The sequence below is a fragment of the Anneissia japonica genome, unplaced genomic scaffold (assembly GCF_011630105.1).
Source record: "Anneissia japonica isolate Jap-2015-1 unplaced genomic scaffold, ASM1163010v1 scaffold3334_len1275209_cov185, whole genome shotgun sequence".
Lineage (NCBI taxonomy): Eukaryota > Metazoa > Echinodermata > Crinoidea > Comatulida > Comatulidae > Anneissia > Anneissia japonica.
In genome coordinates this window covers 413,826-436,108 of record NW_022738561.1, presented here as the reverse complement: position 1 = coordinate 436,108, position 22,283 = coordinate 413,826, and the positions used below count along the sequence as shown (strand labels likewise).

Sequence of the window (22,283 nt, the reverse complement as noted above, 5' to 3'; positions counted from 1 at the left end):
TAAAACCAAACCAGGGGAGGCTATTTCTTTATTTTGGCATTGTTTGTGGTGTTAAAAATTAATTAATTACCACATATATAACTATGTTAATCGCTAATCTACATAATGAATTACTTATTTACTCACTGACTATTTTCTAACACATGAATACAATAAAAAATAAAGCAATACCTACAAAACAACCATTGTTGTAAAGCTTAACCTATGTGAGATGTCACACATAGAGGGAGCAAGCATAATTTTCTGTCACTCAAAAGCAGCTTTAATATAACTATAGTTTAAATTTAATTTCTTCAATATTGATTACGAAGTCTGAATAATAAAAGAACAAAGAGACTGTGGACAGCATGTTAAATATAAAAAAAATAATGAATTTTATTTTAAAAAAAACAAAAAAAACAAAAAAAAAATCAAAAATACATTAGAAAAATCAAAAATATTATTATGTGTGACTAATGGCTCGTTCAAGTGGCTTTCCACGTACCAAAGGATCACTTTGTGTCTATGCCATTTGGTAAACCGTACTAGCAACTCTGATCCTCCACATGGGCTGTCTGGATCAGTACACCAGGGTATCCCCTTACTGGGTTCTTTAAAGTGCACATTAGCCAATAATTTCCCGAGAAGAACTTGTTCCACCATTAGAACAATGGTTGAGCCTGAGCTCCAATAAGTGCTAATATTACAGCTGTAGGCTTCCCCCGCATAAAACTGTTCGGCCAATCAACTCGCAAACAAATTGACATTGTTAATAGAGCTTAAGGACTTTAAGCTAGACATACATTATCTAAATTATGTCAGATTAACTAAATAATGTTTGACGAGATTTTGATAATGTAAACATTTGTCAGATTACTGACAGACATGAACAAACATACAGTTTGTTTGATGAGATATATGTGAAGCAAGAATACACCATTAATCTCTACCACTCTTGGTGACAAATTTGTGTGAATTGGCCATATATGGCATGATGATGTCATATCACATCCATATGGGCATATCATATCAAATCCATATGGAATTTCCCCCACAGGCATCGTTCCAATGACTGGAATAATAATGTGGAAATGCGCTCTGAGGCTTAGATGTATAGAATGCTATATAAAAGCCTACATAATATTCTTAATAATATTATTATTTATTAATTATTATTGATTAATATTATTATTTATTATTATTATTTTTATTATCATTATTATAATAATAATATAAGGGAATGATTGTGTCATATAATATCCATATATGGGCAAATCATAAGTATCTTTTTTAATTTTATTTTTGAAAAACCATATTTATAGAGGGTGACCCTTCTAGCATATCCTATTAGATCCTAGAAAATTTGTGTGAATTGGCCATATATAGGCATAACGTCATAGACACATCCATATGGGCATGATAATATCATATCAAATCCATATATGGGCATGTTGATATCATAATATATCAGTGATTTTTTTTCATTAGGCTTTGGAAGTGGAGTTGTTTTTAGTCATCAGAAAAAGTTCTGCTGTCACAAGAATTGAATCCAGGACCCTGGGATTAGAAGGCAAGCACCTTAACCACTAAGCCATTCAACTCCACTCCACTCCATGCAAGTTAATAGTGTGGTAGAAAAAATCTGATTAAGATAAGAATCTGTTATTGTATGCCTAGATTAACGCACACAGTAAGTTTGCTGGACACGGTGGGTAAACATACTATAACCACAATACCAAGAATCTCCACAAAAAATAAAATATTCCAATCCACTTAAAGCTTTTGGCATTTTAATGCTGGTTTATTAGTCAAAGCATCAGGATGCTGGCGGATTTGCCATACCCATAAAATTATTCATAATTATCAACTTAGGTGATAACACAATCTATTTAATATTGTAATACTTATAAAAAAAAAAACCTTGTTAAGTAACTTCATCTGGTTTCAATAAAATTATCAGAAATATGCTTCATTTGAAAGAAAAAAACAAAACACAGAAACCTATTCATGATCACAAAATATACTGGTATAATCTAAAATTACTGGTTGCCATATTTGATTGGAGAATTTTTATGGTTGCTTTTCTAAAGAATTAAAAACATGTTTAATTTTGGAAAACAGAGAGAAATCTACTCATGGTTATGAAAATATACTGGTATAATTTACAATTACTGGGTGATATTTTATGAGACAATGTTTTATTGGACAAAAAAAAAACCCTGTTAAGCAAATTCATCTGGTTGCAATACAATTATCAGAAATAAGTTTGATTTTATAAAAAAAAAAAACACAGAAACCTTTAATGATCATAAAATATACTGGTAAAATTTAAAATTAGTGGTTGCTTTATTTGATTGAAAGGTTTTAAGGTTGCTAATATGAAGAATTAAAAATATGTTTAATTATGGAATACACAAAGAGAAAACTAGTCATGGTTATGAAAATATACTGGTATAATTTTAATTTACTAGGCGAAATTTTATTGGATAGTTTTTTAAAGGGTTGGTTATATTTAATTAAGAACACACTCTGCAGTAAAAATTTCTTGAAGATAAAGATGGTAGAGCGGTTGTTAAGGGTTCAACCTCTCGATTTAGGGTATAGGGTTCAAATCCTATGTGGTCTATTCCACAATAATTGTTAAGCTCAGAAATTTATCTACATCTCCACCATGAAGTGTACTGTAGTTCCTTATGCAAAACCTTACCCTCTTAAATATGGAATTGGGTCATGTTTGAGTATTGGCCTATACTCAGGAATTAACAAAATAATATTGGGCTTGGGCCTGCAATGAAAATTATTGATAGGTCTAGTCAACTGTAGATCTCAAACAGCCTAAGCTAGTCCAGTTTTATGCTAAATTTCAGAGCAAATTATTCTATACTTGATTCATTTTAATTTCAGAATTGTTATCCACAGCACACGAAGTAAAATTTCCATACTGAAACTGTGAAATTAAATAGTGGGTGTATATGTAAATGCAGCATTGAATCACATGAAGTTTGTGGGCGGGTTTATACACAGAATGGCTTATAGCATAGGTAGGCTTATACCGGAGTTAAATGAATACGTACTGTAGTAAGTTTAAACCAAATAAGCTAGAATATTATATTATTAGCTGTAAATTATGGAACCCACAGTTTACCAAAACTATTTCCCATGTTTGTTTTTCAAACTTATTGATTTTGACCAGATACATATATATCTGTCTCTTATACACATCTAGATGTGTATAAGAGACAGCTGTGCATGCGTGATAGGACTCACCACACGTAGCACTTCTCGTCGGTCAGGCTTTTTAGACCTGGTGTTGTTACTATTATTCAGATTGCATCTATGTGTCGAGGGCTATTAAGTACATAACATGTGTTTTTGGAAATATATATATAAAATAATATTCAAATACATAAAAAAATTAATTATGATTACATTGACAAGAAAATAAAGATAGTGATGATATTATGTGATATAATTGTTAAGAAAAATGTTCTAATTTGTTATGAAATGATAATGATAGTGATTGCTTAATGATGTGAGATTGGTGGTGGGTGGGGGTGGCAATGAGATATTATGATGATAATCATAAAGCAGATGATGATGATGAAGATTATGATGGTGATTATGAAAATGATAATGATGTTTGTGAATTGCCGATTTTTTTTTTATTTGTAATGTTTTTATCTTGTTTCGCCATGAATAAAATAAGATAAGTTTAAATGGCAGTGATGATGATATATGACAAAATTAATAAGAATAAATTAGATTAATTTGATTATATAACAACAATATATAAACAATGGTATTTATAATAATTTTCATATAACAATAACAATGATGAAATATATATGTATATCAATATGAGAGAAAACAAAGGCAATACAATAACAATAAAAACGAAATATTAATAACAAGAGAAAAAAAAAACAGGTCCACACAGGACAGATGTTATCCCTCTGGTAAATATTGTCATACAATGTCAGTTCTTTAATTACACAATAAACATAAAAAATATTTCATCATGTACAGCTAAGCTGAAGAACATAATGAGGTTTGTGTAGAACATCATATCCAAATATGGTAAATACCAAAGGTAACATATGCATGTTTAGACAGGTGTGAGAGCCCTCTTTCATATACTTCAATTTTATTTTTGTCATGATAAGATGGATTGAGGGGATTATCGCAACATTTGTAGAATGGGCTATGAGCTAAGGAGGAGAGAGGGCTATATGACCATAATCTTTCTGGTGTTTAATTTTACCCTCCAGAGGGCAGTATTATATTAGTTAGTTTGAGAGGAAAAATAGCCTCCACATCATAGAGGTATTGTGCAAATTGGAAATATTTTGTTGTGCATTTGTTTCAAATAAATAGCCAAAGAAATACTGTACACCCAGAAGTTTTAATTTTCTGTAAAACAATTAAATAAGTACACACATTGTTATTACAAGTTTAGATGTTACAGTAGCACTCTCTTATGTTCTCTGCTCTATCATTAAGCTTGCATTGCGAAATGTTTGCTGGTTGGATTTTTAGTCTTCATGATAGACAGTAAATCAATCAGGCTTCAAGTACAGTGCAGTCAACTTTTTAGTGTATTATCGTAGAGTAGTGTCCATGTATAACTTAAGCCTGGATTGTAATAAAGTGCACATACAATTTTTGGAGGAGAGGATTACATTTATCCATCTCTTTAAACCACAGCATTCATGTTATCCTTTTATAAACGGAATGTTATATATTGCAAATTTGGGTTCACTCATAGCTAGCTAATTTAATTCTGAAAAAAACTTTTACTGTCTCCATATTAGTTTACTTTAATCGTCAAAGATATATATATATATAATTTATATATATCTTCACATTTAAGTACATATAGCAACTATTATGTTCTGAAGTCAACGGTATTGTTTATTTACTTACCTTCCTTAGCATGTCTAATTGGGCGAACTCCTCCTGCATCTTTTGAGCTTCTCGTTTCAATGTATACCTTGGGTTAACAGAGTCCATACTAGATGGCTTTCCACTACTTAATGCTGAAAAATGAAATCAAAATTCAAGCTTCAATAAATAATAGTTATCAACAATAGTAAAAGTAAATAGAAGTTCATTTCACGTTAGTTGACAGAAATAATTGTATTTTTTACATTTTTTGGGTTATACACGATATGTTCTTTTGTGAATCGATCAGTTCATGTTCATTTGTTACCGTTTTGAATTTCAAAGAGCATATTGATTTAATAAAATCAAATCAAAAGCTGGGCTATATGAACCACTGCTAATAAATTATTACACTTCAAATTCTTCAGAGAGCAACATATTTCAATTTAAGCAATCTTATGCTTAAGTGCATTGACGACTTTATGCCTGAGAACATAAGAGACAGCATAAACATGATCCAGAGGAAATATTCTTCCATTAAAACCTAAGTAAGCCAAACATTCTTGAAGTACTGCACCTCTTATTACTAGGGATTCAAAAATGTTAATGAGCTTAAATGCCAGCTGAAAATGAATGTTTAATTAAATTTAATGTTTTCAATAATCCATTTTATACATTATAATTTGGCCTTTCTTAATGGTTTGGTGTAGTTATTCCTCTTTGTTTGCCATTAGAGACTTAATTAACATGAATGAGTAAATTTTAAGTTAAGTATTTTGGAAAATGTGTTTTATATAATTTTAACTTGGCATCCTTTGTGGTCCAGTATTTATTTGTAATAAAATAACTGATTATAAAGTGCTGAAATTAAAAAATTTTTTTAGCCTTCTTTGTGGTTTTAATGTACTTTTATACTTGAATTTGAATCATTTATGCGTCTCATTTAAACATGGTTGTATCTCATCTTATTGAGGTCCCTATGGAAAGCGGTGCTTACTCTAATTCAGGGGTTTGCCTTTGTTAAAGATGTGAACAAATCAATAACAACAATTGAGAGGCTTCAGTCACTAGGACAACGTGTAGGTTTACGCAATACCTTGAGTCGAGTGACAGCCCACTATCTATGAGTTTACCGGAAGTGCACCTGCTTCAACGGTATGATGTGCTCCTGACTTTAGTAAATAAAACATTAATCATATTACGACATATTGATATATTATCTTGCTCTCTAGTAGTTGCTATTTTTACTTGCTGGATATAAATCAAACCACCAAACAATCTGAGATTTCAAACCCTTGCCCTGTATCGCCTTATCTATGTACTAAAAAAATAATGGCATGACACTGTAGCTTTTCCCCAATATAATGAAAAATCCTTTAAGTATAAAAAAATAATCACATTCTACCTCTGATTAGCAATAAATTTGTGGCAAATGTATGTAGAATTGTCATCTATAGAAAACTAATTTGTTTTTGTATTTTATTATTAGACCAAATTTGACACACCCCCTACTCTGGTCGATCCACTCGAGTTGGCTTGGCCATAGGCAAACGAGGCCTAGCATCATAGAACTCGAGTGGCAAGCCTGCCAATTGGGCGAGTTTGCACGCTGGCCATACCGCTGCCAGAATTCAACACGTCTCCCTACTCTAGCCCGCGGTCAGTCGGCTTGCGTCGGCTCGGCCCATCCAAACGATCGCAAATATCATATAAACATTTGCATCTTACTTCCAATCAGCACAAGATTCGAGGAAGACCGAGCTACATGTAACTTTGTCAATATGGGAAAATTTGAAGTAAATCTGTCCAGTAAATTTTGAGTCATGCGCCTGGAAGGACAAACACACACACACGAACGCGCGCTATTGCAATACCCTTCTCGCACTAAGAAGAGGCAAAGGTAAACAAGCTACTCACAAGATCGTGGTTTGAGAGCTGCCAGTCCAGTACCTGAAGGATACGATTTAGATGTTGAATTCATGCTGCTGCTGCTGCTTCCTGAGCTGCTGCCATTGTACTTGCTCTTAGGCTTTTCATCTACACTGCCGGGTGAACGATTCTGGATATTAAGAGATATACAGACATTAGTTAACACGTTAGTCAAGTTAATCTTTTTTTGCAGATAAAATATATTATTTTAAGTACTGCATTCACAAATCAGACAAAATATTTGTAACAAATTTTAAGATTGCAACACCATATCGTTAACATCATCTTCGTCATCAACAAAGCCGCCATCTTAATCATTGTATACAACATCCCTATTCACATCATCTGGCCATCTTTCTCATCAGATTCATTTTAATTCACATTCTCAATCTCATCCACATCTTTGTAGTCCTCATCACTCACATCCTCGTGATCTTCATAATCCCTATTATTATCATCAATCCCATTCTAAACTTAAGCATCAGAACTAACCTTTCACAATCATAGACATTACCATTATATACACATAAACATTTGGTTATGGGTTAAAATACAAGTGTAGTTAAAAAATTGTAGTAAAGATCTGAATTAAAATTGAAGTTTCATAACAAATTTTAAGATTGTATCACCAAAAAAATAAAGTAAAGTAAATAAATAAATATATTTATAATTTTCCCACAATTATTATAATATTCTGAACGGTACTCATAACCAAATTATTTATATGGCTTAGAGGGACTGAGGGGGGGGGGGGCACCCAAACTTTGATTTTCCAGTGTGCTTCCAAAAACTTTCATGGACTGCTTTTATACCACTTTATGTTCAGTTCTACTTTTACAGATGATCGGTGTCGAGCCATAAAAAATCCAAGGTTCGCTTCAAATTTAGGGACTTCAAATTAAGGTCCAGTGTACACATCTGGCTTGTGTGCACTTTAAAGAACAAACTGCATTTTTTGGAAAAGCAGGGGGTTACCCAAATGCTATGGTTCATTTCAGCCCCTGTCATTGTGGAATGATGTTAACATGTAGTTACTATAAGCACCTCTTTTCGTTGGCTAGGTAGTCACGGAACACGCCCATATGCAATTCAACACAATTACGCTGCAAGTTATGGGTTATTCTCCGACTTTGGACTGGCATTTCAGGCAATGTTTTTTACTATTGTTTTTCAATCAATAAACATTTATGTACTGTACCTTTACATAAGACGCAACAGCAGACTTTTGTGTTTGTTTTGTCTTCGCTTTAGCTTCTTCAAGACGTCGCCGTGCCAACTGTGCCTCATGGCGATCCTTTGATATAATGTTTTCTCTCCGTTTTGCCCGGTCTTCCTCCGTCGTTTTTGTGGGAACAGTTCTGCCATTAACCAAACTTCCATTTCCACTACACAAGAAAGAAGGGAATTGATTGGTTTGAAAAGAAATAACGGCCTGTATCGACATTGGTAACACCGTTACCATGATCGTTCCTATTGGCATCGCCATCATCTCCTTAACGTCACTGCAGTAGTCAGTCACACTATCATTTCATAGTAGTTTGTCCAATGATAGGTACCAAGCTAATCGTAAACCATTGTATCATTGTCAATAGAAGTACTGTATCATCATATTATTATCATCATCTTCATCATCAACATATCTGCCATCATAATTATCAACATCCCAATTATCTCATCACCATCACCATCATCTAATCATTAATCCACATTGTCATCGACAGTTTGTCATTCATCATCAACCACATCGTCGTCATCTTTATAGTTGTCATTAGGCAACATAATCACCAACATATCCCTATTATCATCATCAATCCCTTTTTCCTTGTGTTACCAATTACATTCTAAATTGAAGAACTCATCTTATACCATCCCACAATAATAGAGAATACATTCACATACAAACATTTCCAGGTTTAAGGATTGCAGAGTTTTGGTTAAGGTTTACAATAGAAGGGTTAGTTGTTAAAAATTGGTAGGTAAGATCTGAATTAAAGTTATTTCAAATTAGAAGTAAATCAAATATCAAGTAAAAAGTTATAATTAGGTTATAACTCTTCTTATTATAAATTTCCAAAATGGTTTTGTTAAAATGAATTAAAAAAAAATCATATATTCATAGAATTGTTAATTTGCTGCAATAATCTTTCACTGCTATCTCTGTTTCTTTCTCCTTTACCATCCACTATCCCCCACCAGCACTCGCTCCTCTCCTTCTCTCTGTTATATTAAACATCTTACCTTCAATATTAAAATTCAAACAAAAATCAATCTCTAATATAACAAATTAACATGCCACAAATGAAAATTCAAGCAAATGCTACAATACAAAAGCATAAGCAACATGCGAAAATGAATGATTACAACAATGATGAGAATAAAACAAATTTAATTAAACAAAATAACAAAAATACCAAAAAAAAAAACAAAAAACAAACCAATTCCAAAAATGCAAACCATATACACTAACTTTGTTGAAGATCTTCTCTTAGAAGGAGTTGCCGGTGGGGTCCTCGGTGGGGTCATCGGTGGAATACGCTTTATTTCAATATTCTCACCAGCTATTGTTGCCCTGCGTTTTTCTCGTTTGGATTGACTACGATGAGAACCACATTATTAATGAAAACAAAGCACTATTAAAAGATATACTGTTTGTGGTGAGCTAGAAAACTAGCTAGATATAATCAAATATTTTAAATTGCATTTTTTGCATAGGTCTAATTAGCTTAATAAAAATATTTATATTTTAATTCAGTACTCTATACCATTAAATCTCAGAGCGCTTCTCCAGATTATAACCCCACTCATTGGAACGATGCCTATAGAGGGAGTATTCCATGGTTTGCTGCATGAAATACATCAGAGCTTTTTACACTCAAACCTCATCAGGTACTGGTACCCACTTATACTCTTAGGTGGAGAGAGACAACCTAGATAAAGTGCCTTGCATAAGGACACAAGTGACTTGCACAGTGGTATACCGTAGCGCCAAATGCTTATTTTCCTCACCCATTAACAAAAGCCTACAGTGCATTATTTTTTAATAGAACCTTCATTTGGACTACAATTCATAAAGCATCTTTTAAGTTAGAAAGTTGGTATCAATCAATGAAAAATGGACAATGGACATGCATGTCTAATGAACTTTTCCAGGTGTCAAACTTAAAAAATTACCTATCAGAATAGAGCCAGAAATATGTTCATGTCCCACAAACATGTGCTTATGTACATTTACGCTATCATTTTGTGGTATCTTAAGCCGGGCAATTACTGTGTCTGACGCGATTCTATGAAGAATGCAACTAGACGATGCACGGTTAACGGACCGTTTTTAATGACAATCCGTTCAGACTCCCACTAATCAGCAGATAGTGTCGCGTCATCTAGCGCTCACAGGAGAGTGGAGTTGGATTCGTTGTGCGACGGCCATATGACTCAGTGCCTGGCTTTAGCAACAATATCCAAACGGTGGGACTTTGTAGTTTGATTTGCCTGAGCAATTCAATATTCTAATTCTATTTTTGTGGCTCTTCTTGAGATATCATCACAGACAGTATATCTTATAAATAAAGCGCTGCTGTACCATTGTTGTTCCCATCACAGGCAAGCGTGATACACAATGCTTCACAACAACACATATAACCAGCAATTTATGTAAATGAAGTACATGAAAGTATAAGGAAAACATGAAATTGATTCAATAGGAATAATGCTTAGCCCTACTTGACGTGTAATTGTACTGATATTGCTCAGTACGTTCACAAATACTTGTGAAAAACGTTTGGAACGTACTGAGCATTCAGTATGATAATACATCTGGTAGGTCGTAACATCATTCCTATTAAATCAATTATGTTATGACTGTAGGTATAATTATTAGATTCATTTTACCATTATTAATATTTTTATTGTTGTAGTTATTAGCTGTCTCTTATACACATCTATAAACAGGCAGTTGTAAGTACAGCAATAACATGAGTTAAACCCAATAATTTAGCATTAAATGTTATTGAATCATTTAGCCAATAAGCTACTGGGCCAAAGCCTTCAATTATTAAGTTGGCCCATTAAGAAGAAGAGAAGAAGAATATAAAGCGTCAAGCCAAAAAATTCCAATTTTGTTTTGATTATATCGATCCTAATACCAATTACTAAATTTGTTTTAAATGTTTGTTTAAATTATTGTTCCTTTATGTTCTATAAACCATGTATAAAGCTCTATCCAGGCTATCATGATTTATATTTTTATTTTATTGTTATTATTTTATTGTTATTTGCATTTTCTCAGTTGGCCTATATTATTTCTCAGTAAAGCGCATAGGGGCAATGTGCAATATGCGCTATATAAATGTAACATTATTATTATTATTATGAGAAATACTAGTGTTTAGCCCATATAGGAGTGTGATATACCATCATTATGCCTATGGAAGTGACATGATATCCTGTGTCCATATATGAATATGGCATGACATTTTCATGTCCATATATGGATGAAATATCATCATGTCCATATATGGTATGATATGTCATCATGTCCATATGGGTGTGACATGACATTATCATGTCCATACATGGATGTGACATGACATTATCATGACCATATATGGGTGTGACATATCGTCATATAGATATATGGGTGCAACATGACATTATCATGTGAATATATGGGTGTGACATGATATCATGTCCATATATGGGTGTGAAATGACATCATCATGTTCATATATGGGCAAATCACATCAATCTATCACATAATACTCAGTGAGAATAGTGTGAAGAGAGCTTTAGGCTATCTTGTTTTAAAAGAATGGAATTCTTACAGTTCAACCATTAAGAAAGAGAATTTCCATGAAATTGCATACACCTTGCAGGCAATCTGATAGAAAATTCCAGGATGGAGTGTTGGATCACATCTAATGCCACATGTTCAACTTATTTGGCAGATAAAAAATATATGGGCTCACATATAACCATCACATGGCTAGATGGGACAACCACTTATATTAGTGACATACAAATATTAGTGACATGTATCACATGGAGAAAGGTTTAATAAATGTGAAGTTTGCTAATAGATGTGTTTGATGATTTACAATCATATAGAATGAAAAACAAATAACACATAAGCTTCACCAAAATGCACACAAAAGACACAAGAAACCAAATCACACTCGGACGTACGTGTTAAGAGAGGTTGGCCGCCGGGTTCTATCATTAAATGAAGAAGTGGTAAGTGGTCTTCTAATGTAAGAAACGGCAAGGCCATGTAAAACAAAAATAAAAGACAAAGAAAATTGGAAGAAAATGAAATATAAATCAAACAAAATTCAATGAAAATAAATAGAATTTCAAAAAAATTAACAAAATATTAAAGGGTTTATAAATTTTTAATACAAAATAATAAACAGATTCCAAAATTAAATGAAACAAAGTAACAATATCAGTAAACAAAAGTAATATCATATAATTTATGGATGTAAACAAAATTTCATCAAAAAGGAAAACAGGAGTGTTGATTTAGCAATATTTGTGTAAAAATTTGGACCACATTTATTTTCATGTCAAGATTCATAACTCTGTTGTTTTCTTCTATAAGGCACCTCAAACATTCCAATAGTAATATCTATATTTATCATCAAATTATTAATAACTTATACTTTAGAATTATATTTGAAATACTATTTTTAGGTTTGGTCTTAACCATAATATTCTTGTAATGCATAATTGGAATCCTTTTTTTCTATTATGAAAGTTTCTATACCACAATTTAAAAAACAAAAGCTGATATTTTAATAGAATTTTATTTCGAATTTGGTATGCTTTCTATATGTTTTAAAAACTAGAATGAAAATGGACTTGTTTGACTGCTAACTATAAAAAAACATTAGATCAATATTTTGAGGATGGTGGAGTGATTAACTGACAATATCATAGTGAGTATATTACATATTCTAAATGGTGTTTTCCATCAGGTGATTCAATAGGAATAATGCTTAGCCCTACTTGACGTGTAATTGTACTGATATTGCTCAGTACGTTCACAAATACTTGTGAAAAACGTTTGGAACGTACTGAGCATTCAGTATGATAATACATCTGGTAGGTCGTAACATCATTCCTATTAAATCAATTATGTTATGACTGTAGGTATAATTATTAGATTCATTTTACCATTATTAATATTTTTATTGTTGTAGTTATTAGTACCAACATTTTATCATGATAATAGAGAGCTTTCTATTGAATGGTGATGAAGTGACGCCAAGTCCACTATATTGGTTATATTTTTACTATTACGGTTATATTTCTACTATTGCCACCACCATTGTCATGATCACTTCAATATTAGTTACATTTATTATGTACAATTTGTTACTTTTAATATAGCATTATTTAATGTTACTGTACGAAGAAGAGACAAGCTATATACGCTTTGTCTCTTTGCATTATATATTATTCCTGATGATGCTTAAATAAAAGCAAAACATAAAATATAATGGCCTTTTCAATTTTTGGAGTGACATTCATAATATATGTTACTGCGTATATCATTAAAAACAATATAAATATATAGCAATATAAATATATAGAATATATGTGTTTTGCAGAAGAGTGCACACCTTCTAATTTTTAGGTTGTAAGTTCAAATTTTTAACAATGAAGGATTGTCTTTGAAAGTTTTTACTTCTGAGAATTCTGATGAATTTAGGAGCAAAGTAATGATGATGAGTATGACACCAGTGAGCAAGATGATGATGATGGTGAGGATGATAATGATGAAGATGATGATAATACTGTTGATGATGATGATGATGGTGGTGGTGAGGATGATGGATGGGTTGATGATGATGATATTTATGATGATACTGATAAGGGCAATTATGAAGTGCTATAATTTGTATACAATATAATATGTAAATAAAATATGTGATATATATGACATAATAGTTAATGTGATGAATCTGTATATAATAAATTCTTTCATCCTATTAGAAGCAAAGTACTATAAGCTGAGCTAAAAGATGGAAAACAAACCTTGTGTTCTTTAAGCGCTCTGAAGACGATTGTCTCTGCATGATCCTTTGCTGTTCCTCTTGGATTTTCTTTGCTGCCTTCCTCCTCTCTTCTTTCTCCTGTTCCTCTGCTTCATCCTTCTCCTTCTGTAACCTCCTCTTTTCTTCCTCTGCCTCCATCTCCTGTCGTTTCAATTCATGCCTCCTCTGTTGTTCTTCCAATTGTCGTTTCTCCTCTTGTAGTCGTCGTTGCTCCTCTTCGAAACGCATCTGCTTTTCCTCCAAACGCCTCTGCTCTTCCCTCCTTTCTTGTTCTTCAATCAATCTATTGTTCTCTTCCTTTTCTTGTTGAATTCGTTGTTGTTCTACTTGTTTAAGTTTTAAACTCAGCTGTTCAGCTTGTAACATTTCCTTTTTCAAACGTTCAATATCTGGAGGCCTGTCCTCCTCATAGTCTAGTCCACCTAATAACTGTGTAAAAATAAAATTACAATAAAGTAATGAAAAAAACAATATTACAATATACTGACCTTTGACCTTAAGCCCACAAATAACTTATCAGTAATTTTTTACAAAAACCTTTTACTTGGTTTTATCCACAGGTTCAAATTTTCTTTGACAAAAAACTGATGTATATTAGGATGTGCATGTGACATCATCATGACCGTATTTAGGCATATCACATTTTTTTTTTGTCAAATAAAATTTGATAGTCTGGACATGGCTTAAGATTACGTACAACAAATTCTATAATCATTCGTTCTTGAGATAAAATTTTTTAATTAGGTAATTGTAAACCAAAAATAAAATATATTCCATTGAAATTTAATAAATATCTAGCAATAAGCATTTAGAAAATTTGTTGCATGCAGATAGCAAAATTATAAAGGGCTTATGTCATGCACATTTTAGTATTAACTTAACTTTGAAATCAAGTTAGTTTAAGTTTGTTGAATGTGTAATTATGAATTTTATGTAATAAAGCTCTATCAAATTTTATGTGACAAATGACAAATCACACATATTTGTCACATAAAACTTTTGTGTGGAGAGAGTGCAATATTTCACTACTAATAGATTAAGATATTTTCTTTTGGAAATAAAGTAGAAAAAATTATTGTAGAAAAAGCTTGTACTTCAGATATACAATCATGGACCCTGTCTAGGGCTTAGCACACTTGTATTTTCTGGTGTCTGGCAAGAGCCTAGCTGGTAATTTTGAGTTGTAACTATATTGGCCAGCATCACTTTACACCATGACTTGCATAAACCTAACTATTTAAACTCAACCCAATTTTGTGTTTAAGGGAGATGAATACATTAAATAATAATTAAGTACTTTAAATCCCACTCCTGTAAACTTTCTGTTACTGACTGGAGTAAGTTTGGGATGGAAAATATATCACCAACATACAGCTCATCCAGTTAGGGCTCTTTCTTGGCACTGTCATTGAGTCACTTGCATGTACAAATGTCATGTCTATGTATAGTGGTGACAAGTACCTTGTAGTTAAACTTTCCGTACAAAAAAAGATTGTGAATGTTGCTACAGTACATTAGGCCTAAAATGTAACTTTTGGTTAAAATGGCATCCGCGAAAATATCAACACATGAAAATGTCAAGAAAGTTGGAAATCGCAAAAAATAACAACATATACAGTAATTAGTAATGTAATAAAAAAATTTAATTAAATAACTTTACCATTGAAAAATCAACATCATCTGGGGGGTGAATCTGCGTTGGAGTTATATCACCATCAGATCCGTCTACCTCGTCCGAATCAATAAAGCCATTATCTTTTGGGATCACAATTGCTGAAGGACGTGCTAAGTTACCTCGACGATGCCGTTGATTCTCCGCTCGTTTGATGATGTAATTGTCATTCTGGTTCTAGAAGTAAACAATACACAAATTCAATGACAGTTTTATCAAAACAAGCATGGACCACATTGGGGTCCTAAGTTGGAAGAAGCGGCTTTCGTGAGATCTGTTGAAATCTTAACACATCTAATTTTTTTATGCTGTGCATGGCGATACCCAACGGTACTGACTACCGGGAGGTGATTGATAATTTAGTAAAAACATGCAAATATCATGAATTTGCGGGAGATAGGTAAATTTTCGAGAGATTCTTGCTTGATTGTAGGAGAGCGGTAGAATTTCCCGATTCCAGGATTATTATGGATGATAATACCCATCGGCACTGACTTCCGGAAGCTAATTGATAATTTAGTAAAAACACGCAAATATCATGAATTTGCAGGAAATTCCCAAGAGATTTTTGCTTGATCGTAAGAGTGCGGTAGAATTTTCCGATTTTCGGGGAGACTCATAGGACTTGCAAAAATCTGTTTTATGCCCATATATAGTCATGATGGTCCTATATATGGGCATGATGTGATGTCAAATCAAATTTGATAGTCTAGACAGGGTTTAACAGTGAGTGACTTACTAGGTGGTCTAATTCGAAGCTTAAGGAGTAGTTTTTGGCATGATTTGAACCTTCATACTGAATTTCTAGCATTTTAACAGCCAAGAGCAGGCTCCACTGCAAACACTTTTTAAGTTTAAATGTGAATTTGAGTTTATTGTCTAATTTTATTAATGTATTTGTAATTTTTGTGATTGTGATGCAATTGTTATTACAATATTATCGTTATTTTATTATTTGGTGCTTTTTCAACTGTGCAAAATTTAATTTAAGTATATTCTACCAACTGTTATTGGAAGATTTAATATCTATTAGTTGGTTTAGTAATTTAAAATGAAAGAAACACATTTGACAGTGTAATTCCAAATGGTTTACCTCTGAAGGCCATCGTTTGTCGCCATCTACATAACCTGAATCAGTGATTCCGTGCGCTCTACGTAGTTCTCCCGGTTTCCCATTGAAATATGAAAACTGGTCTACCGTACTAAAATGAAAAGTAAAAAAAAAAAATTTACCATGGTTAATTTAAAATCATATACTCAATCGTTTAACTTTTATTGAAGTCTTCTGGAAACATTTTATTGGAATTTTTGACTCAAAAAATCCTAAGAAGCATAAACTATCCACTCATTATCAAGTTTTCGAGTTTTTATGCAATTCATATCACCAATATTTTGTTATTAATGACATAAGATTGCTGGCGTAAATTCTTACTCGGGTATAACCCTAACGCCTTGGAGGTGGGCTAATACCCAGAAACTAAAAATTTTGCTACATTCTAAACTTTATTAATGACAATTTATTCAATTAATATCACAGGCACAAACTATATAATTACCAATTACCAATTGAAATTTACTAGTGGAGAATTTAGCATGAAAGTTAGGAAAGGGCATTTATGCCATGGAAATTCAGCAGTACCACAGCATGTCTGGGAGAGTTTGCACTGATTGGATTTTATACCGAGAGACAAACACCTACTCTTAAATCAGATAAATGGTGATTAGTGTGAACAGAAGGACTGTAACAGAATATCATACATGGGGCCAACAGCTTGAATGTCTCTTTTAAAAGACGGTGCACAAAAGCCAAACTGTACTTCAACCCTCGAGCTAAAACACAAGATGTGTACACATAGTAGCTACAACCAATTCAACCAACAGGGATATGCTCATCGGTTTAATCATTATGAACACATTAATATTTAATATCATAATAAATCACTAAAATCCACTTATAATATTCTGGAAGTAACTTTAGGAAGACATTGAATAAGTCCTATATCATAAAATATCCTGTCTTTAGTGCATGTATTTATAAGCTAAATTAAAATGGAAATACAGAATGTAGAATCACTATAGGCATATAAATGAATATAAGAGTTCACTGCGCAAGACATAAAGATACACTAGAAGAAATGCATAAACAAATTGATGATGACAACGATGACGATGATAATAAATATGTAGCAAATAATGATGATAATGATGATGAAATACTCTTTTTTTTCACTCCCAAGAGGTCCATGATATGACAATGATGATGATTGATGACTACTAACCTAGCTACATAATTGGCCAATGTAATTGTAGACTTCAGGTCTCTGTTTCCCTCACCTATCTAACACCAGCCAACCAGTAACAATTTGCTAATAGATACAAGCTAGCTTACCTTTGATGCCTAGACTGCCAGTCCTCCTCAATGGCTTTTTTCCTGCCTTCTTCTTTATGTGCTTCATTTGCTAAGAATTTGAAGATGTGTATCCTACCTCTCATGCATATCTGAAATTCAAGAACATGTGTTTTTTACATTTAGTAGCAGGCATCCAAATGCAGCATACGGTATGAACAGAGCTGTAGGTCACAATCAACATTCAACGGCATACATAGGAGTCTTTAAATGGGGAGGGGGAGAGGGAGAGGGGCGGGGATTGAGGGGCGCTGTACCTGTCTCTTATACACCGCGAAGGTGAAGTGTTTGATGATTATGTAAGGGGGAACTAATTTTCAAATTAGGTGATACAAGGGGATTCTGACCTACTTGAGTGTGATTTTCTTTGCTTTGAACATTTTGAAATGGGGAAGGGGAGGAAGCAAGTGTTTCAGGTTTTTGTTTTTGGGATATGGGGTATTGGGGGGGGGGGGGGGTGCACTCCCCGCGTTTCCCTAGATATACCACTTTCAACATTATAGGGTTTGGGATTATTAAGTCAAGCATCTTAACCTGCAGGCTACAGATCCACTCAATCAACATTTCAGGATATGAACCAAAGACTCTGGGGTTGGATGGTAAGTACCTTAAACACCAAACTACAACTCAGTATTCTACCAATTGAAACATTTTTACTGGTAAATTTGTAAATAAAAATTTAGCTACTCGCGCAATGTGAGGTGCTACCCCTTTTTGAGTGGGGTTTAATGACTTGATGAAATAACACATAGTCAGCCTAGACTACCTACGCCTAATCAGTGGGTATTTTATTTTTAAAAACACAAAATCTTTACCAGTTGGCCGGTTATTTTCACCGGTAAAATTAACAGCTAAAACTGCTTCGGGAGAACTCAATCACATGGAATGATCTGGCAAAATCACAGGTTCTGAAATATGTTTTAATTAACCCCATCAAAAAGTCACCGTATCAAAATACAAAAATAAAATATTAATTAAAAACTGGATGACCTTCTTTTACTGACATTTTAGATCTGGACAGTCTTGTGGTTGTTAAACTGAAGTTGAAAGTTGAGTTTTGAAAGTATTTACAGCTCTAGAGGCAATGATGAGCACCAGACCAGCATGATGTACATTGGATCCACTTTTAAAAGACAGGCCAGCTTAAATAATGCAAAGGACATCCTCCACTAATGATTCTTGGCAGCCAAGCCTGCTTACTCAAACGACTGCAATCATTCATCAAAAAGACTCATCTTCGATGAGACTTTAGAATATCTATTCCTAGGTCCTGAGTAAACAACTCTGAAATACTGACACCCCTGGGCAATATTTGTTGCTGCCCTGGGGATAAATACATAGGATGCTGCATGCTTACCTGTGGTGATGGAGACACTAATGGGTTGTGATCGAGTATAAGTTTTTCAAGTGTATGAATTTTCCGATAGCAGGAAGGGATGTGGGTAATTTTGTTACATGATATATCCAGCACGTTCAGTTTTAATTTACTTAATTCTGTAAAGACAAAGAAAATATTTAGCATGATATGATAATATGGAAATGTAAGGTCCAATAAAATTTAGATCGATGCTAAATAATAAAAATAAAACTTCTAACTACTAATCTACCATTATAACATTTATATTCTTTATAATTATATAATAATTAATACTAATAACAATATAATTTTTAAAAATATTGACTAAAGATCAGATAAGTTACATCACCTTTCAATGTTTTTACTAAAACAATCATTACATTAATAGTGTACCAACCTACAGTAGTAATTTGAATATTGAAACTTTATTATTTCAATTTCAAAACCTCCATGAAAAGGCGAGATAAAATACATATAAACATTCACTTAAATAACAACACATCCGTAATATCACAAAACACATAAAAAACATATGAAAATCAAACTACTAAAGTTTGATCTAATAGTAAAACATTTCACTTAAAATTTTTTTTTTGTATAAACTAGACTAAAACTTAACTCTTAAAAATTATTTATGCATGAGTTAACAGGTGAGAGAAATACTTTCTTGTTATAACTTTCAATTGAATCCAATTACTTACTTAAACATGATTTAAATACAGAATTTTATTGTTAAGTTTAGCACAGACTATATATACATAATAGATTTTAACCCAATAGATACAAAAAGTAGGTTGCAGAGTATTTATTGAAACATAAACTGATCTGATCAGACAAGCTGGTAGTGTTTTTAATTGGTTTCAAAGTGCTTAGTGCTGAATCACGCACAAAAGGATGTTTGTGTTTGTTTGTTCGTGCACACAAGTTCCTGGTTCAAGGAAGCGGAAGGCAGATACTGTATTTATGTCCCATGTGATAGAGGATGTTGAAATATTCTCTGGATTTCAATTTCATATATAATTAATTACCTATTGAAACTTAAAATGGCACGTATAAATTTCAAATATGGTGGACATAGAAGTGTACTAATTGCTAAAAACAATCTCTCTTCCTCTATGGACTGATCCACTCAGAGTGATTATTCTCCCTCTGCAGACGCCATTAGTTGGGGCTTCCGGTGGGGGATTCTTAAGCATCATCAAAATCCGACCTATCCACAGTGATCATTCTCCCTCTGCAGACGCCATTAGTTGGGGCTTCCGGTGGGGGATTCTTAAGCATCATCAGCATCTGACCCATCCACAGTGATCATTCTCCCTCTGCAGACGCCATTAGTTGGGGCTTCCGGTGGGGATTCTTAAGCATCATCAGCATCTGACCCATCCACAATGATCATTCTCCCTCTGCAGACGCCATTAGTTGGGGCTTCCGGTGGGGGATTCTTAAGAATCATCAGCATTCTGCCCATTCACAGTGATCATATGCTGGGCCTTCCGGCGCGGATTCTTAAGCATCATCTGATACATGTAAATACTGGAATTATTGTTATGTACAGTACCGTAAAACTCGAATTGAAGTCCTGGGCTTCTTTTTTGCGAATTTTGGATGGGCTTCTTTTCGAAATGGGCTACTTTTCGAGATGGGCTACTTTTCGAGATGGGCTACTTTTTGAGGTGGGCTTCTTTTCGAGAGCACTTTTGCAAAGTAAAGAGGGGGAGGGGAGCTTCTTTTCAAAATGAATGCTGTAAATTTTGTGAATTTGTACAATTAAACAATAAATAAGGTCATTGTAACATCAATCTATATTAAGGAGTGTATTTAACTGGCATTAAATCACCTAAACTAATGTATTAACCAAGCTTGTTTTTAATTAATTTGTTTTCTAAAATTCATGCAGAGTGTACGTATTCGAACAGAAGCCTACCCTGTATGCTTTTTTGAAATGAAGTTTCCCATTCTATCCATCCTTTTATAAATTTTTGTTTCTTCTTCTAACTGAAACCAAATTTCTTCAGTATCACCTAATACCTCTTCATACAGTATGTTTTTCAGTCCAACTAACCTTCTGCATTCTTCTCATACCATTGTACAACATGAAGATAGGAACCATATTCTTCATTGGTTATATCGCCCAAGGTTTATCTAGTTAAATATAGTTTCTTCACGTGGAATTGCTAAATCTTATCATTATTCTTTATTACTTACTTAATTACATTCAATTCAAATAGTTGTGCTAAATTTTGTTGGTGTCAGAACTGCCTCTGCTGATAATTTAATAATACAGTACTAATATTCACCAACATACAGTAATCATCACGATACCTAACACAATGTAAATATATCTAACAATAGCCTATATCTAACAATAGCCATACTACCTAACCAGTTCTTCTTTCTAGTCCTATCATCATTTATGAGGTTTGTCATTCAGACAAAAGAATTCCATTACAGTTTCAATGAACATTTCAGTTGTTTTTTCGCTTTATTTCCATGTATAATAAAAGTGAAGCCTAGTAAACACTACCTTAACAGTTCCTCTTCTTATCAATTATCATCCTAATTATTCCAACAATTGAATATTTGTGGTATATAGAGCAAACATTTAACATTGTGATACAAGAACACAAATTCCTAAACTTACAAAAGTAGGGCAGATAAATACAAACATTAGTTATTAATTCTTTAAAACTGCAATCACTTGGGACTTCGACTGTTTGTGGAAAGGACTCCATAGAGTGCATACCTTCGCCCTGTGTCAAACAATACACAAGCCATGTATACTGTAGGTGATTCCATTATTTTCTTTTATGCTTGTAGGTAAGTTCAAGTTAAAAAAAAATATGTGACTTTGACCTTTGATTACTAAAATTAAATAATCTCTTTTATATTTATTTATTTATTCTTTCTTGGATAGCATTGTCAGTAGTGCAGTACTGCTTTTCAAAATGGTCCAGTTTTCTTAACAAAGTAATAAATAACAGAAGTAAAATTTTGAACAGAACA

At 33.0% G+C, this 22,283-nt stretch overlaps 1 protein-coding gene across 9 annotated transcripts in view; it reads right to left on the bottom strand.

Annotated features, from left to right (window-relative positions):
* Positions 1–22,283, bottom strand: part of LOC117117602 (DISP complex protein LRCH3-like) — a 55,766-nt gene that overhangs the window by 14,538 nt on the left and 18,945 nt on the right. Inside the window, exons 5-15 of one of the 9 annotated variants that reach the window (XM_033261948.1) lie at positions 19,281–19,417; positions 17,906–18,015; positions 16,610–16,718; positions 15,505–15,693; positions 13,825–14,273; positions 11,971–12,030; positions 9,257–9,382; positions 7,988–8,174; positions 6,778–6,919; positions 4,903–5,015; positions 3,247–3,327 (exon numbers count right to left, since the gene is read on the bottom strand). In XM_033261948.1, coding sequence (XP_033117839.1) covers positions 3,247–3,327; positions 4,903–5,015; positions 6,778–6,919; positions 7,988–8,174; positions 9,257–9,382; positions 11,971–12,030; positions 13,825–14,273; positions 15,505–15,693; positions 16,610–16,718; positions 17,906–18,015; positions 19,281–19,417 — 1,703 coding nt within the window. The remainder of the gene's footprint in view (positions 1–3,246; positions 3,328–4,902; positions 5,016–6,777; positions 6,920–7,987; positions 8,175–9,256; positions 9,383–11,970; positions 12,031–13,824; positions 14,274–15,504; positions 15,694–16,609; positions 16,719–17,905; positions 18,016–19,280; positions 19,418–22,283) is intronic. The other 8 variants (XM_033261949.1, XM_033261950.1, XM_033261955.1 and 5 more) reach the window with 8 other exon arrangements.